The sequence below is a fragment of the Tachyglossus aculeatus genome, chromosome X5 (genome assembly GCF_015852505.1).
Source record: "Tachyglossus aculeatus isolate mTacAcu1 chromosome X5, mTacAcu1.pri, whole genome shotgun sequence".
Taxonomy (NCBI): Eukaryota; Metazoa; Chordata; class Mammalia; order Monotremata; family Tachyglossidae; genus Tachyglossus; species Tachyglossus aculeatus.
In genome coordinates, this window is record NC_052097.1 from 2219423 (window position 1) to 2238263 (window position 18841).

At 51.0% G+C, this 18841-nt stretch overlaps 1 protein-coding gene across 1 annotated transcript in view; it reads right to left on the minus strand.

Moving 5' to 3' along the window:
- Window positions 1–1514: 1514 nt before the first annotated feature.
- Window positions 1515–18841, minus strand: part of KDR (kinase insert domain receptor) — a 52070-nt gene continuing 34743 nt past the window's right edge. Inside the window, exons 20-30 of the mRNA XM_038769279.1 lie at window positions 18296–18384; window positions 17001–17157; window positions 15625–15722; window positions 14090–14212; window positions 13602–13713; window positions 12642–12741; window positions 12257–12362; window positions 10497–10648; window positions 6168–6264; window positions 5659–5744; window positions 1515–2571 (exon numbers count right to left, since the gene is read on the minus strand). Coding sequence (XP_038625207.1) covers window positions 2373–2571; window positions 5659–5744; window positions 6168–6264; window positions 10497–10648; window positions 12257–12362; window positions 12642–12741; window positions 13602–13713; window positions 14090–14212; window positions 15625–15722; window positions 17001–17157; window positions 18296–18384 — 1319 coding nt within the window. The 3' untranslated portion in view covers window positions 1515–2372. The remainder of the gene's footprint in view (window positions 2572–5658; window positions 5745–6167; window positions 6265–10496; window positions 10649–12256; window positions 12363–12641; window positions 12742–13601; window positions 13714–14089; window positions 14213–15624; window positions 15723–17000; window positions 17158–18295; window positions 18385–18841) is intronic.

Here is an 18841-nt window from a genome sequence, read left to right on the forward strand (position 1 = left end):
GGACTTCCCAAGTGCTTAGTACACTGCTCTGCACACAGTAAGCGCTCAATAAATACTATTGAATGAATGAATGAGTGAATGAAAAGTGACTTGCCAGAGGTCACGCAGAATATGTGAATAAAGAGAGCTTTCCTGACATTCTCAGTCACCACCTAACGGAGAGATCTGTAGTGAATAAGATTCCCAAGGAGGGAAGGAGGGAGAGGAGGTAGCATGGAGTAGGGGAATAGAGCACAGGTCTGGAAGTGAGAAGATCACGAGTTCTAATCCCGGTTCCACCACTTTGCTGTGTGACAAGACACTTCACTTCTCTGGGCCTCAGTTACCTCATCTGTAAAATGGGGATTGAGACAGTGAGCCCCACGTGGGACACGGACTGGGTCCAACCCGATTTGCTTGCACCCGCCCCAGCGCTTAGTACAGTGCTTGGCACATAGTAAGCACTTAAATACCATAAGTACGGTGCTTGGCACATAGTAAGCACTTAACAAATACCGTAATTACTATTAGGAAGCGGGGAAAAGCAGCCTGGCCTAACGGAAGGGACAAGGCCCTGGGATTCAGGGGACTTGGATTCTAATCCTGGCTCTGCCACCTGCCTGCTGCATAACTTTGGGCAACTCTCCTAACTTGAGCCCATTTCCTCCTCCGTAAAATAGGGATTAAATTCCTGTTCTTCCTTCTTGGACTGGGAACCCCATGTGGGACAGGAACTGTGTCCAACCTGATTATTCTGGTATCTACCGCAGCACTCAGTATAGTGCCTTGAACCTCATAAGTGCTTATCAAATACTGCCATTAATAGAGATATTATTATTAGCATTAATACTACTACTAGTAAGTACTAATAATAATGATGATGTCATCAGACACACACTTTGCAAAACTCTGGTGGTTCCAGTCCCTGTAATTTCCTTTATTTGAAGGATTAACCCCTCATCAGAGGGGCAGCATGGCTCAGCAGATAGAGCACAGGGAGACGGGAGATGCAAGTTCTAATCTCAGTTCTACCACTGTCTTGCTGTGTGACCTTGGGAAACTCACCTACCTTCTCTGGGCCTCCAATTCCTCTATGATATGGGGATAAGGATGGCTGGTGACCCTTCCTCTTAGATGGGCAGGCAAGCCCTGGGTTGAGACAGGGACTGCGTTCCATTTGATAATCTTATATCTTGCCTGGTGCTTAGCACACAGTTTCGGTAGTAATTGGCTTACTAATTCCTAGCACAATCACAAGGACTTCCTACACAAATAGAGAAGGGGCTTCCACTAAGTTGGAAATCCTAATGGGGATTTAAGGTGATTTTTCATTTGCCCATTATATGAGTCGAACCAAAAAAAAGATATCTGTTCCCTCCCTAAAGAGACTAGATGCTATTTTCCACTCAAGAAAATGATGTCCTTCTATTTATGAAACAGCAACCCCTGTCTTGCCAGATACCATTGGTACAGAAACATGACTGATATAACATATACAATATATATATTTTAATATATTACATTTCTTTCTACATTAACAGGCTATAAATACAGTATGTGCCATATTGCTTGTTGTTGTTTTGATTTCTGGCATTTAACACTATGGTACAAAAAACACTTTTGTTTTTTTCATTTTAAGAAGACTAAGAACAGATCAAGGAGAAGGGCAGCCCCCGCCCAGTAGGAACGGCTTTGCGGGTTACAGATTTGACGATGGGTGGGGGTCGGGCTGCCGGGGCTGGTTTACAGCTTGGCTAATCGCTCCTGGGGAGAGGGGGCACAAGACGGTTCGTAGGGAGCCGCAGAGCGGAGACGTGGCTACGGCCACGTTGGCTTGTTCGGCCACGGTGAGCTGGCCGAAGAGCCCGGGAAGGTGGCCACCTGAAACTGGACTGATGCTCACCAGAAGTGCCACCACTGCCCCATGCCTCCATCCAGATGTGGCCCGTCTGTCCCTCCTGCTTGGGGGGCCTCTGGAAGCCCCGTGGCTTCGGCCCTGTGGTCCCTCTAAATCAATGAAGGAGGGGCTGGGGGCTTCCTTCCCGGAGCCGGACCCCTAGTCCAGGGCAAGTCCCTTGGCCTGGGAGCCTCCGGCCTCCCGTTTGGTTAGAGCTGCCAAGAACCCCACTGGGCAGAGGTGGTGAGGGGCAGCAGATGGCAGGACGAACCCTCGGGCCCCACCCGTGAGCTTCCTGGTTTTCCAGGCCCTTCCCTGGCTCTTCGGCTCCGGCCCATGAGAGGGACGCCAACGCGGAAGGTCCCTTCGTCGTGGAAACGGCGGTCGTCCAGCCCGGGGGTCATGGGGTCAGTCGCTGGGATGGCCGGTGGGGAGTGGGAAGGGCGAGCACGTGGCTCCTCTTCCACATCTTACGCAGGGAAGGGAAGGGGCGAGCTCAACAGGAGGCCGGCGGGAGCGGAGGAGCCCGGCCGGCCTGAGAGGCCGCTGCCCCGGGATGCGAGAGTTCAGTCTCCTCGCCGGAGTACACCGTGGTGTCCGTGTCGTCCGAGTGATAGCCGGACTGGTAGCCGCTGGTCTGGTTGGACGCCTTGGACATCACCGACTCCTTGCTTTGGCTGGGCACCAGCCCGCTGCTCCGAGGTGAGAAACCAAAGCAGAATCACGTCTCTGGCTCCCCACCCCCTCTCCCAGGAGCGCGGGGGTCTGGAGGAACCCTGCTGGGGGTCCTCTTCTAGCTCTAATCGGCATATCGGGTTGCCGGGATCCCTGCTCCTCTCAGGTACCAGCAGGAATTAGCCCATCGCGATAAGGGCTCCCAATGAGCCTCAAAGCTTTGGAGCCTCAGATTAGATGAAAGACTGTTTATGGTCTTACAGTGGAACTGGTAGGGCCCCTAAAAGGAGGGTCCGCAGAATAGGACAAGCCACCCCGAGGTCCAGGCCTTGACAACCATTTCCAGAAAATCTACCAAGCCGAAACGTCCAACCCCACCTCCCCAGCCCGTCGTGTGCCCTGAAGACCTCCCTTCAACCTCCCCACTGTGGAAAAATAATAATAATAGTTGTATTTGTTAAGCACTTACTACGTGCCTGGCACTGTACTAAGCCCTGGGGTGGATACAAGCAAACCGAGTTGGTCACAGTCCCTGTCCCATGTGGGGCTCATGGTCTTAATCCCCATTTTAAAGATGAGGTAACTGAGGCCCAGAGAAGTGAAGTGACTTGCCCAAGGTCTTAATCCCCATTTTAAAGATGAGGTAACTGAGGCCCAGAGAAGTGAAGTGACTTGCCCAAAGTCACACAGAAGACAAGTGGTGGAGCCGGGATTAACTGTCCATGAGGGAAGTCAGGCAAACACATTCTAATTCTTGCTTCAAGTAAGCACCAGCAGATAAAGCTGTGTAGAAACCAGCAGTCTTCAGAGTTGGATATTTTTTTAAGCACTTACTATGTACCAGGCACTGTACTAAGCCCTAGGGGTAGATACAAGATAATCAGTTTGGACACAGTCCATGTCCCACATGAGGCTCATAGTCTTAATCCCCATTTCATAGATGTCACAGAGGCCCAGAGAGGTTAAGTGACTTGCCCCAGGTCACACAGCAGACATGTGCCCCGTCTGGACGGTAAGCTCGCTGTGAGCAGGCAGTGTGTCTGTTTATTGTTGTATTGTACTCTCCCAAGTGCTTAGTGCAGTGCTCTGCACACTGTAAGCGCCCAATAAATAGGATTGAATGAAAGAATGAAGGAAAGTGGCAGAATCAGAATTGGAACCCAGGTCCTCTGACTTCAGACCTGTGCTCTTTCCACCAGGCCATGCTGTTTCTCACTTTCAGGGTGCAAATTAGAGCCAGATCTTTTCTCCAGACTCCGGGGCCCTGGTTCTGGGCACCAGGAGTTCATTCATTCATTCATTCGATCGTATTTATTGAGCACTTGCTGCATGCAGAGCACTGTACTAAGCGCTTGGGAAGTACAAATTGGCAACATATAGAGACGGTCCCTACCCAACAAGGAGTTGCCCAGGATTCCTAATTTGGCCCCCACATGCTCCCTGCTTGCAGTAAATGCAGTCGGCACCCGGATTCTCACGGAAAGGGAACGGTGGGGAGAGGAGTTCATTTTCTCCCGGATCTGCTTCAGTCAGTCAGTCGATCGTATTTATTGAGTGCTTACTGTGTGCAACATAACAGTAAACAGTCACATTTACCTGCCCACAATGAGCTTACATCTGGAGTCCCACCCCGGTTATAACATTTATTTATTTATTTTACTTGTACATATCTGTTCTATTTATTTTATTTTGTTAGTATGTTTGGTTTTGTCTCCCCCTTTTAGGCTGTGAGCCCACTGTTGGGTAGGGACTGTCTCTATATGTTGCCAATGTGTACTTCCCAAGCGCTTAGTACAGTGCTCTGCACACAGTAAGCGCTCAATAAATACGATTGATGATGGTGATGATTCGAGGCTGACCTCCCCGCCACCCCCAAGCGCCCACAGATACCTAACATGCGTGATGTCATTTTTGGTTATTTTACTGCTATGCATGAAGCCACCTTTTTGCCCCAGGGTCCCCACCAAAAGCCATCAATCATTACTCTATTTATTACCCTATTTATTTATTTATTTATTTTACTTGTACATTTCTATCCTATTTATTTTATTTTGTTGGTATGTTTGGTTCTGTTCTCTGTCTCCCCCTTTTAGACTGTGAGCCCACTGTTGGGTAGAGACTGTCTCTATGTGTTGCCAATTTGTACTTCCCAAGCGCTTAGTACAGTGCTCTGCACATAGTAAGCGCTCAATAAATACGATTGATAGTACTGACGAGATGCCTACTGTGTGCAAACCACTAGCCTAAGCTCGCTGTGGGTAGGGAACATTTCTACCAACTCTCCCAGGTGGTTAGTACAGTGCCCTACACACAGTAAGTGCTCGATAAATATGACTGATTGACTGATTAAGCACTTGGGAGAGTACAGGAGCATGGCTTAGTGGGTAGAGCACGGGCCTGGGAATCAGAATGACTTGGGTTCATTCATTCATTCAATTTATTGAGCGCTTACTGTGTGCAGAGAGCACTGTACTAAGCGCTTGGGAAGTCCAAGTTGGCAACATATAGAGACGGTCCCTACCCAACAGTGGGCTCACAGTCTAGAAGACTAGACTGTTCTAGACTAGCCGGGTTCTAATCCCGGCTCCGCCACACGTCCGCTGTTTAATCTTGGGCAAGTAGCTTCACTTCTCCGGGCCTCAGTTACCTCATCTGCAAAATGGGGATGAAGAGGGTGAGCCCCATGTGGGACAGGGACTGTGTCCAACTTAATTGACTTGTATCTACCCCAGCACTTAGAACAGCGTTTGGCACATAGTAAGTGCTTTACAAGTACCATAATAATAATAATTATTATTACAAGTACTTGTAATACATGTACTATTACATGGTACTTGTAATGATAACAATTATTATTATATTTTAATTTAATAATAATAATAATAATTGAGGAGTTAATAATAATACTTTTAATAATATTAATAATATTATTAATATTAATAATTATGTTGCAAATTTGTACTTCCCAAAAGCTTAGTACAGTGCTCTGCATGTAGTAAGCACTCAATAAATATGATTGATGATTAATAAACATGATCCCTGCCTTCATGGAACTCCCAGTCTAGAGGAGCCCAGGTTGTGGAAATCTCTCTGGGAGAAAGCCTTACCTAAAGGAGGCTGTGAGCTTGTTTCTGTCTTCCAAAGTCGTCAGTTCCTCCGAGGCCAGGACCATCCCGCTGTCCGTCTGATTGTCCTTCAAGAGACAGAGAAACGTCCGGAGTGAGCCCAGGAACCAGTGTGACCGGCTCGTGTGAAAGTGCCATGAGTGGAGAATAGTTTTGTGGGACTTCAGTGGCGTGTATGCTCTGTTTTGAAGACAATTTAGCAGGACTACAGTGGCGGGTACGCTCGGTTCTCCCAGAACTCGACTTTTCGCTTAGCGTTTCAGCTACGTTGCTGCTAGGGAAATAGGAAATGTTCAACCCCATGGAGAGAGCCTGTTAGGACACAGAGAGCCGGGGGGCCGATAGAAATCATTTACGAGCATGCACGTGACTTGAAAAAATACAGGTTTTCTGTCAAACGGGGTTTTGTGAGAATGTGACTTCGGTGTTATAGGAGAATGGGGTACCCTCTCCCTCCCCCGCTTTCTATCACTTCATTTCAGTGGACTCACGTCTGGAATGATTTTTATCTCTGGCTCCAAGGGAATGTCCTCAAACGTTTTGACACTTGCTGGTCGGCTCTTTCTTTTGCTCCCTTGCAGATATTGACTGTGGAAAGACACGAGATTTCTATGTTAGTGCAGGGGACCCGGGAGGAGGGAGAAGCTCGTTGGTGGGGGAACCCAAACTCTTAGAGTCATCAATTCTAATAATAATAACAATGGTATTTGTCAAGTGCTTACTATGTGCCAGGCACTGGACTAAGCGCTGGGGTGGATACAAGTAAATCGGGTTGGACACAGTCCCTGCCCCACACGGGGCTCACAGTCTCAATCTCATTTTCCAGATGAGGGAACTGAGGCCCAGAGAAGTCAAGTCACTTGCTCAAAGTCACACAGCATACAAGTGGCGGGCTGGGATTAGAACCCATGACCTTCTGGCTCCCGGCCCATGCTTTAGCAACTAAACCATGCTGCTTCTCATCCACCTCTCAGTGTCCTTTTGGAAGAGGGAATGAAAGCCAGTTCTCCGCTTGGCCCGTCTGGACTGTGGGCACCCTTCCTTGCCCTCTGGAACGAGGCCACCGGCACAGCAGCCTGGATGGACGCTGTTATCTTTGGATTGAGCGTCCAGATCCGGCCCCAATCCGACAGCGGCAAAGTGGGGAAGTCACTTCCTCCAGGCTGGCTTCCTGCTTTCACTGGCATCCCTCCCACCTCCATCGCCGCGGTGAACTACGGGAAGGTGCAGGGGAGACCACATAATCCAGAATCCCCTCTCTCTTATATCCTTCAGACCACAGCTTCTCCCCATCTTCAAGGCCCTTTTGAAATCTCACCTCCTCCAGGAGGCCTTCCCTGATTCATGTCTCTTCTCTTGCCCAATTACTGCCTCAGCCTTTGTAGACCACCTATAACACAGCTGTAGCTGTCGGCTTACACTCTGCCATTTACCCTATCTACAATTAATTTTGATGTCTGCCTCCTCCTCTAGACTGTACACTCCCTACGGGCAAGGAACCGTAACAACCCTATCACATTGTACTCTTCCAAGTGTTTAGTACAGTGCTATCCAGACAGCGCTCAATAAATACGATACTTAAGCACTTACTCATCCACATACATGTCCTTCTTCCTCCTGCTTTTAAATTTGTCCAGTTTCTTTTAACTCCTCAAGGGCAGAGACTGTGTCTTCCAATTCCACTGTTCTCCCCCAAGTGCTAGCAGAACGTTCTGCAAACACTAGGTGCTCAATAAACACCACTGACTGAGGGTTTGGGCTGACAGCCATGTGATCTCACTATTAATGCTGTTCCCCCTGCCTTCAAGAGGCTTACAATCCACTCTCCCAAGGGCATAACAGAGTACCTAGCGTGACGATAATAATTGTAATCATTGTTGTGTTGTTAAATCACCTACTTTGTGCTAAGCACTGTGGTAAGATTGAACAAGGATCTTCAGGGGAATGCTTCAGGATCTTTTCCTGGGTGGTCTTTCCACCCAGAATGATTCCAACAGGCAGGCACGGGGCCGTGGGGCTCACGACAAATCCGGGAAAGTGCTCTGCCCCCCAAAGCCTAGCTTCGAAGAAGCCGGGTCTACCTCTGCCAGCAACGTGGCCAGCTCACTTTGCTCCTCCAGCGCACTTTCCAATGTGGGCAGGGGACGTTTCTGCTAATTGTGTTGTACTGTACTCTCCCAAGTGCTTAGTACAGCGCTCTGCACACAGTAGCACTCAATAAATACGATTGACTGAGTGATTGATTTTGCCTCGATAATCCAGCTCGCACAGAACACTTTGGGGTCTGAAAAGAGCTGGTTTGAGCTCTACGGGCATGGTGGGGAGGGATCTGAATGATTTAATAATTGTGGTATTTGTTAAGCGCTTACTATGTGACAGACCCTGTACTAAGCGCTGGTGCGGATACAAGCATATCAGGTTGGACACAGTCCCTGTCCCATGTGGGCTCACAGTCTCTGGATCCGCTGATCCTGTAGACCCCTGCTCATATAGAGAAGCAGTGTGGCCGGGTGGATAGAGTAAGGGCTGGAGTCAGAAGGACCTGGGTTCTAATCCTGGCTCTGCCACCTGTCTGCAGTGCGACCTCGGGTGAGTCACTTCTTTTTGCTGTGCCTCAGTTACCTTAGTTGTAAAATGGGGATTGAGACTGGGAGCCCTGTGTGGGACAGGGATCGTGTCCTGCCCTATTATTTTGTATCTACCCTAGAGCCTAGGCTATGCGACTGGCACGTACATATTAAGCACTTAACAAATACCACAGTTATTATTATTATGCTCAGGGTCAGACTGAGCCCCACCCGGCGGCCTTCAGTTCCGTCCAGATGTCCGTAAACATGGACAAACTCACGTCCGTCAGAATTCTGTTCAAAATCCACACACCGCCCAGCTTCTGGGGGTGAAGGGGAGGCATGGGTTGGCTGGTTTACCCGGGAAGACCCTCAGCGAGTTCTGCTTCAGGCTCCCGCTCTAGAATGCCCTCTTTTCCAAGGTCTACCTTAGGCTCCTGTTCTAGAAAACTCCCTGAGGTCTGCTTTAGGCTCCTGCTCTAAAAACCACTTTCTTTGAGTTCTGGACCAGGCCCCCATTCTAGAAAGCCCTCGTCTCCAAGCTCTGCCTCAGGCTCCCGCTCATCTCCACATCAAATGGAAAGTCCTCACCATCGGCTTAAAGCCCTCAATCCCCTTGCCCTCTCTCACCTCACCTCCTTGCTTATCCACTATAACCCAACCCGCACACTTTGCTCCTCTGTTGCCAACCTTCTCTCTGAACCTCCATCTCATCTATCTCACCACCAACCTCCTGCCCACATCCTGCCTCGGTAGGGACTGTCTCTATATGTTGCCAACTTGTACTTCCCAAGCGCTCAGAACGGTGCTCTGCACACAGTAAGCACTCAATAAATACGATTGATGATGATGATGATCCGACAATGACTCTCCCCCACTTCAAAGCCTTATTGAAGGCACCACTACTCCAAGAGGCCTTCTCTAACTAAGCCCTCCTTTCCTCTTCTCCCACTCCTTTCTGCGTCACCTTGACTTATTCTCTTTATTCATTCCCCTCCCAGCCCCACAGCACTTCTGTACAAAGCTGTAATTTTATTTATTTATATTAATGTCTGTCCCCTGCTCTAGACCATAAGCTCATTGTGGGCAGGGAATGTGTCCATTATATTGTTATATTATACTCTCCCAAGTACTTAATATGGGACTCTGAACGACTGACTGACAGAAACTTCTCCCTGCACTCTACCCCTCTCCTACTCTAGAAGAATCCCCCTCTCAAAGCCCTGCCCCAGGCTCCCAGTGTGGCCTAGTGGAAAGATCATGGTCCTGGGAGTCAGAGGCGCTGGGTTCTAATCCTGGATTTGTCACTTTCCTGCTGTGTGATCTTCATTTCTCTGTGCCTCATTTCCCTCATCTGCAAAATGGGAATTCAATACCTGTCCTCCCTTCTGCTTACTCTGTGAGCCCCCACTTAATTTCTCTGGGCCTCAGTTAACTCATCTATAAAATTCATTCATTCATTCAATCGCATTTACTGAGCACTTACTGCGTGCAGAGCACTCTACTAAGTGCTTGGAAAGTACAATTCAGAAACAGATAGAGACAATCCCTACCCAACAACGGGCTCACAGTCTAGAAGGGGGAGACAGACAACAAAGCAAAACAAGTAGATGGCATCAATACCTTCAAAATAGATAAATAGAATTATGGGATTAGGACTGTGAGCCCCACGTGGGACAACCTGATTACCTTGTATCTACCCCAGTGCTTAGAACAGTGCTTCTCACATAGTAAGCACCTAACAAATACCATAGTTATTATTATTATTATTATTATTCTTATTATTACGTGGGACCTGGTTATCCCGTATCTACTCCAGCACTTAGTGCAGTGCTTGGCACAGAGGAAGCGCTCCAGCACGTAGTGCAGTGCTTGGCACAGAGGAAGCGCTTAACAAATCCCATAATTATTATCGTTATTATTTTTGGAAACCCTTTCCATCCTGCTCTGTCCCAGACCCCTTGATCTCAAAAACCTTCCGGTCCAGACACTGCCCCATACTCCCGCTCTGGAAAAACCCTCCTCTCCACGGTCTGCCCCAGGCTTCCCTCCTAGAAAATCAAGCCGTTGGCGTCGGCTGGTGTTGGGGGACCCCCAAAGGGGACGTGAAGCGGAGCCCCAGGAGCCCCGGACAAAGAGGAGCCGGGTTTATTCTTAGCCCCGGTGGATGAGGTCAAGCGTGGGAGAGTAGCTGAGCAGCTGAAGTGCCTTCCTCTTATTTTTTCCCCCGGCCCCAAGGGACTCGCACGGTACCTCATTCCGGCCGCGTTGTCATAATGGAACTTGGGGTCGCCTGCTTCCTCTTCCTCTGTACAGGAAACAGGTGAGGTGGGCAAGGACAGCCCGGAATCCTCTTCCATGCTGAGCACCTCGGATATAGGGAGGACGATGTAGTCTTTGCCATCCTGTCACGGGGCAGATGGAGGAGAGAGGTGCCATTGCTACAAACCTCACAAAGCCGGAACGCTTTCTTCGGGCCCTGCAGCTACCAAGGGTTGAGAGCCTGCTGGTTCTTCCTTTTACCGGTACAACGCAGGTGTTAGAGGACTATCAACGGGTCCATCTATATCGGCATGAAAATCCAGGGGGGACCAGGGATGATAATAATTATGGTATTTTAGGGCTTACTATGCAGTAAACACTGGGGGAAGATTAAAGATAATTAGATCAGACACTACCCCTGTGTCACTTGGGGCTCACTGTCCAAGTTGGAGCGAGAAGAGTTAATCCCTGTTTCACGGATGTGGCCCAGAGAGGCTAAGTGATTTGCCCAAGGTCAAACAGCAGGGACTAGAACCCAGTTCTCGTGTCTTGCAGCCTCGTCCTCTTTCCATGGGTGGGGAGAATGGAGCAGACCACTGTGTCGTCCACGGAGACGGGGGAGAGAGGGTGGACCCCCGCGAGACCCTCTCCCACGTGCCAGGGGGACGGCAGCCTTTTGCTAGTTTTACATCCTGGATCGAGACTTAGCTTAAAAAGGGTTTTGTTGTGGTTGCCGTTTTGAAAAACCAAAATCGGGGTGAAGGGCTCCTCCTCTGACTTCAAGACTTCGAAGAAGCTGTGTGGCCTAGTGGAAAGGGCCCGGGCCCGGGGGTCAGAAAGACATGGGTTCTAATTTCTAGCTCTGCCATTTGTCTGCTGTGTGACCTTAGGAAAGCCACTTAGCTTCTCTGGGCAACGGTTACCTCATCTGTAAAATGGAGATGAAGACCGGGAGTCCCATGTGGGACAGGCAGTGTTTCCAACCTGATTATCTTGTATGTATCCCACTGCTAAGTACAGTGTCTGGCATATAGTAAGTATTTAACAAACACCATTTGTTTAAAAACAAGGTTGGGGGGGGCCCTTAGGGCAGGAAACATCAATGGGTAGGGAGCGTCTCTATATGTTGCCGACTTGTACTCCCCAAGCGCTTAGTACAGTGTTCTGCACACAGTAAGCGCTCAATAAATACGATTGAATGAATGAATGAATGAATGAATGAATGAATCAAGGTGGCCAGAAAAAGCAAGACACTTTCTGTGAGTGTTTCGCTGGCCCCTCTGGGAGTCTGTCAGTCAATCCTATTTCATTCATTCATTCAATCGTATTTATTAAGTGTTTACTGTGTGCAGAGCACTGTACTAAGCGCTTGGTAGGGTACAATATAATAATAAACAGACACATTCCCCGCCCACAAGGAGCTTACAGTCTAGAGGGGGAGACAGGCATTAATATGAATAAATAAATTACAGATATTCACAAAGTGGCACGAGGCAAAGATGGGCGCATTGCAACAGAGAGGTCAAGGAACTTGCCCATGGTCACACAGCAGGCTGGAGGGATGGCTGGGATTAGAACCCAGGTCTCCCGCCCCCGCCCGCTCTCCTCCCAAGGGACCCCGGTGGCAGGGGTAGAGTTGGCCTAGGTGAGGGACGGAGCGGCCAGATTCTTGTCCCCAAGCCCACGGCCCGAGCCCCTGGCCCAAACTCCTAGCCTGAGCCCTCGGCCGTGGGCGGTGCGAGTCTCCCCACCTGGCGCGCGTTGGCTTGCAGCAAGTTTCCCAAGTGCTCCACCAGCTCTGAGAACGTGGGTCGCTGCTTGGGCTCCCCGTGCCAGCAGTCCAGCATGGTCTGGTACCTGTGGGGGTGGGGAGGGGGAAGGGAGGGAGAGCCGCAGTCACATGACCCCATCAGAGCCCCCCGACCGCCTGCCATGCCGCCAGCATGACCTCGGGCAAGTCGCTTCACTTCCCTGTGCCTCAGTTCCCTCATCTGTAAAACGGGGATTGAGACCGCGAGCCCCACCTGGAACAGGGATGGTGTCCAACCCGACTGGCTTGCCTCCACCCCAGCACTTAGTACAGCGCCTGGCACACAGTAAGCGCTTAACAAATATCACAGTTACTATTATTATTACATTTCCGGCGTGGCGTATTCGGGTGGCCGCATCCGTGTGCCTTCCTTCAGCCGACGGCAAAAGTCTTCGTCGATCTTCACGCCGGGGTACGGGGAGGCCCCTGAAACGAGGCGGCGGAGGGCCGGTGACCTTTCCGGCCACGAAACCGTGGGGCCGGGGTTTGTCCGAGAGCACTCTTATGTACGCCAGCGTTTGGCACACAGCGCTTATAATGATTATTCCCACCAGGCCCTTTCCCTCTCCCTCTAGGGAGGAGGAGAGAGAGTTTCAGGGGTCACTGACTTCTGTCAGGGACTCCAGGGCTGACCCTGGGGCTGGAGATTAGCTATAACCTTCCAACTCTAGAGAATGGTGATGATTCCAGCCTGGGGATGGGGCAGGGTGACAGACTCCCCCTAGAAGCTCCTGTTGGGGGGCAGCTATTGCCCCCGGTGATTTTTCTGGGCTTATTTCCAAGGATACATGAGGCCCTCCCCAAATACAAGGGCTGAAGGGGATGAAAAACCTCACATTTGTATCACGCTTGAATTGTCCCATGTTTGGCCCCAATGATCTCACTTAGACTGTAAGGTCCTTGAGGGTGGGGTTGGCTTCTATTCACTCTCCTGAACTCTCCCAAGAGCCTAGTACAGCCTGCTGCTCACAGTCAGCGCTCGATATCCCTGTGAGGCCAAACCATCCCTCATTTGCAGTGGAGAAAACTGAGGCCCCCCAGAGAGGCCCCCCAGAGAGGTCGCCCAGCGGGCCAGAGGTGGAGCCGGGACTGGGACCCAGGTCCCCAGAATCCCAGCATCTCTGCCACCCCAGGTGGTAAAGCGTCTGTAAAATGGGGATTAAGACCGCGAACCCCATGTGGGACGTGGACTGTGTCCAACCTGATTAACTTTTATCAACCCCTGCACTTGGTGGACAAGAAGCGCTGAACAAATACCATTTTTTTAAAAAAGCAAAGCATCTCACCCAAGGAGAAGATTTCCCAAAGCAGCACTCCGAAGGACCACACGTCGCTCTGGATCGTGCATACGCGGTCAAAGATGGTCTCGGGGGCCATCCACTTGAGGGGCAGGCGGGCCTGGGGGAATCAAGGGGAATGCACTCTCAACACCGGCCACATCCAGACCACCCACGGGGATGACAGGGTCACGCTCTCCTTCCTGCCATCTGGGTCCCTGCTCTGGACTGAAAGCTCTTGGAGGGCAGGAATTGTGTTTCCTGTCTCAAGTGTCTTGTATACTGCTGTGCACACAGTAGACTGTAAGCTCCTGGAGGACAGGGAATCCCCCCATCAATTATTACCACTGTACTCTCCCAAGTGCCCAGTCCAGTGCTCCGCACACAGTAGACCGTACCTCCTAGAGGACAGGGAATCACGTCTACTATCGCCATTGGACTCTTCCAAGCGCTTAACACAGGCGCCCGACCAGAACTACCGACTGAATGAAACTAACATCTCCCTTCCGGACGTAGTCGGGGTCCTTGTAGATGTCGCGGGCCAGACCGAAGTCACAGATCTTGACGACGTTCTTCTCGGACAGGAGGATGTTGCGGGCGGCCAGGTCACGGTGGATGCACTGTGGGAGGGAGATGGGGGTCAGCCCCAGGGGCCGGTGTCCGGCCTAGAGCTGGGATGGGGTCGGAGCTGACCCGGAGGGGAAGACGTCTACCTGGAGGAGTCACGGCCCAGAGCCGCAGGCTCCTTCTGACCTTGGGTGAGACATTTGACCTCCCCGGGCCTCTGTTTCCTCATCCTTAAAATGGGGAGAAGATCCCTGCTCTCCCTCCCTCTTGGACTGTGAGTCCCATATGGGACAGGGGCTGATTATCTTGTATCTACCCCAGCACTTAGTACAGTCCTTGGCACTTAATAAGTGCTTAACAAATACCACCAGTAGAAGCAGCATGGCCTAATGGATAGAGCATGAGCCTGGGAATCAGAAGGACCTATGTTCTAATCCTGGCTCCGCTACTTGTCTGCTCTGTGACCTTGGGCAAGTCACTTCATTTCTTTGTGCCTCAGTTACCTCAAATGTAAAATGGGGATTAAGACTTCGAGCCCCACGTGCGATAGGGACTGTGTTCAACACTATTTGCCTGTATCCACCCCAGCACTTAGTACAGTGCCTGGCACACTGCAAACGCTTAACAAATACCACAATTATTATTATTAGTGGTAATAGTAATAGCCTCAGGAGGGAAAGAGACTGTGTCCAACTCGATTATCTTGTACCCACTTCAGCAGAGCGGAAAGCACAGCGTTCAGCGACAACTGGGAAGGCTCAGACTTGTGCCGATGGGTGGGAAAGGGAAATGCCCCCAACCTCCCATCTCCTGGGATGCTTGCTCATGATGGTATTTATTTAGTGCTCATCTTATCCCAGTGACAATGCTAACTACTGAGATACAGATCATTAGATCAGGAAGTCCGCATCTTTCACGGGACTCACAATCTTATTCCCATTTGACAGATGAGGAGACGGAGGTCTGTCCTACAGAGCAGGGACCAGAACCCAGGTCTCTGGACTCCCAGCCCGGTGCTCCTCCCACTAGGCTCTGTTGCCTCTTAACTACTGCAGCCGAGTGTCGATTTCCCCTGAAAATCAGTTTATGTTTTTCCGCCAAGCCACATCTCCCGCGTTTGGGGGAAAACACAACCAATTCCTCCTCCCATTTCCCTCCCGCCCCGGTCTCCGGGTGCTTATACCCTTCTATTTTTGTAGCTGGTCACGTCTCCCTTCTAATGTTTGTTTGGCCAAGATATCCAATTTTAGCTCTCCTAATCTCTCATCCTGATTGTTCCTCTAATGGAATTAAAAATAGTAAGCCTGACCAGACGATCAGAGGTCTTGATTTTGGGGGTGCTGGAACACGGGAGAGGCTCACCCCCCCCTCCAAAACAAAGACACTGGTCCCGGCCGGTTCTCCTTGCTGGCCCTTTGGGGTCCAGGATGCATCTCCCCTTGGTCACTGGCCCTGGACGCGTTACCTTGCGGGAGGCTAGGAACTCCATCCCTTTGGCCACCTGGAAGCTGTAGCAGATGAGATGTTCCAAGCTCAGGGATGCCTTGCTCGGGTCCTCAGGAGCTGTGGGGAGAAGTGGACGAGTCCTGGTCAGGCCCGTGGACCCCCTGGGTTAATCCCGCTTACCCTGGGGGTAGCGTGAACACCTATGCCTGGGGTGGTCTGGACCCAGAGAGACTCCGGGGGGCAGGGACTGCTTGCCTGATGCAGAGACCGGCTTAAAGAGGAGGAAGTTGTCTGGATTTTATTTCCTAACTTCAGCAGGGGTTTGGATGGACCCGCAGGCAAGTGAAACATGCAGGGTTCCAAGAGTGAGAGTCAAGAAGGGAGAGGGGCGAGTCGGGGGTGTTGGATGGTCCCTAACCATGACGTGTGTCTCTAGTAGAACAACCAGCACATAATTCCTGCAAGCATCCTAGGGGCCCTGACAGAGCCAGAGCCCCCGACCTGGGCAGGTGGGGGAATGTAGGGCTGACCCACAGAGGCATTGCTAAGGGACTTATTCTTTTAACTCTTGTTCAAAACCCCAGAGGGATCAACAAGTCTGAATATAAGGCAATGAACCCCACCCTTTATTTCTTGTTTCTCGGGGTCACTGCAGAACAAAGGCTACTGCAAAAAAACATACTCTACAAAAGGTTGAAACTAAAAATACCCTCCTCGCATTCACTTTCCCCTTCACTGAATGCCGACAGCTAGGGGATTCCTTAGCACCATGGGGCCGTGCATTTGATTTAGCCATTAAAATCCTTAGAATGTGTTGAGTGCTTCTTTATATTTTCCCAAAGCGCTTTCCCATCAGTTATCGTATTTTATCCTCACACCACCCAGAGGGGTAGGGCGAGTCAGGCAATCCCACCCTCATTTTACAGATGGAAGAAACTGAGGACCAGAGAGGCTATGCGACCTGCCCGAAGTCACACAGAAAGCTGGGACTAATTTAATTTAATTTAATAATGGTATTAAGTGCTTACTGTGAGTCGGGCACTGTACTAAGCGCTGGGGTGGACGTAAGCAAATTGCGTTGGACACAGGGACTATCACAGTCTCAATCACTATTTTCCAGATGAGGTAACTGAGGCCCAGAGAAGTGAAGTGACTTGCCCGAGGACACAACGGCAGACAAGCGGAAGAGCCGGGATTAGAACCCATGACCCTCTGACTCCCAGCCCTGTGCTCTATCCACTACGCCATGCTTCTTCTCCCTGACGGTCTAGCCCCATGCCCTGTACCCCAGAGTTCAGCTGCTGCCCGCTGTACCCAGGACACAGGGTCACCCAGAGATCCCCAAATGCGGGACCCCAAAACGTCGGCCCCAAAGCAGCCGGGGACTAGACGCACCTTCCTCCTCCTCCACGTCGCTGAGCGACCTCTCCTCCACGAACCCCGAGCTGGCCGAGCTCTGGCTGCTGGTGATGCTATCCAGGCGGGGTTTCGGGTCCCCGGGGATCTCCCCCACGTAGTGGTCCTTCACCTGCCGGAAGCGCGAGCTCTTGTTCTGCGGCAGAGACAAGAAACCCCCCGGGTCAGAGCGGGCAGAAGTGCGGACGGACAACAGGGCTGGGAAAGGAGGCGGTCTCGCTAGACTGTACACCTCTTGAGGGCAGAGATCGCGCCTTCTAACTTCATTTTCCTTCCTCAAATACTTAGTTACGGTGCCCACCCCTGCTGCGGGTCCGATGGAGAGAGCGTCGCTCTGGCAATGTCAGTCAATCATATTTATTGAGCGCTTATGGTGTGCAGATCACCGTACTAAGCACTAAGAGTGCAATATAACAATAAACAGACACAGTCCCTGTCCACAAGGCCTAGGATCTGGTCCTCCCAGTTCTGCCTTATGCTGGCTAACCTCAGCGAAGACTGCGTGACTTTGGCGCCGTGCGTTGCGTCCCTGTTTGCCCAACCGTCACACTCTGTGCCCCAGAGGGCACCTGACAGGCCGGGCCGGCAGATTACGAGTGGGACTGCCCACGCCACCGGCACAAAATCCAATTCCGCTGGGCAGGGTCTCGGTCTCAGGCTCGAAGCTCCTCCGTCATTCCTCATGGGGGATTCTGATTCCATCCATCCAGTACAGTGTGCCTGCCTCTGGCGCTTGATTTCTAGCTCCTTGAGGGCTGTGATCCTGTCTACTAACTCTATTGTCACCGGTCTGAGTAGTTTCAGGAGGAAGCATCAGAATAGCACCACCCTCTTGCACCCCCAGAATCACCGGCCCCAACACCCGCGGCCCACAGTGGATCAGGAAATTGAATTCAACCCTCTCGCCTCCAGACCTGATCAGCCAATACGATTTATTGAGCGCCTACAGAGTGCAGAGCAGTGTACTAAGCACTTCCTGGAGTACAGCTGAGAAGACGTGATCCTTGCCCTCAAGAAGCTACCAGCCTAACGGCAGAGAGAGACGCTAAAGGGAGGCTTGGAGAAGCGGTTTGGACATCAGAGACGATTCCGACTGCCCCTTTCCATCCTGGATTACTTGCTCCCGGAAGGCCTCCGGGAAGGCCTTCTTGCCTTGCCTCCAATTCCCTTCTCTTCCCCCAAGCCCCAACCAGCAGGGTTCCATTGTGTCGCGTCATCCCTCTGCTCCCCCGCCCCCCACCTGTCCCCACCGTCCCCCTCCGTACCTTCCGTACCTTGTACATGACAAACTCGCTCCTCTTGCTCCTCAGATAGGTCGACAGGTTGCCAAACTTGCAGTATTCCACGATCACCATCAGTGGACCTGAGTGAGAGCCAGCAGGTGAACAGAGGGAGGGTCTCTGTGCTCCTGAGTCCCTTGGGGACCTAAAGAAAATCCCCGCTCCTTTCCCTTTAAGAGAGCCCTCCCACCTTGGGGACTAAGCAGGGAGGACCCCCAACTCAGAAACAATCAATCAGTGGTACTTATTGAGTGCTTATTCTGTGTAGAGCACTGTGCTAAGAGCTTGGGAGAGTACAATACAACAGAGTTGTTCCTTGCTCACTAGTTTATAGAGGGGAGCTTTACAGTCTGTAGACAGTAAGCTCCTTGTGGGCAGGAAAGCAGCATGACCTAGTGAATGGAGCATGGACCCAGGACTCAGAAGGACCTGGGTTCTAATTCCGACTCTACCACTTGTCTGCTGGGTGACCTTGGGCAAATCATTTCACTTCATTTGTAAAATGGGGATTAAGACTGTGAATCCCACATGGAACAGGGA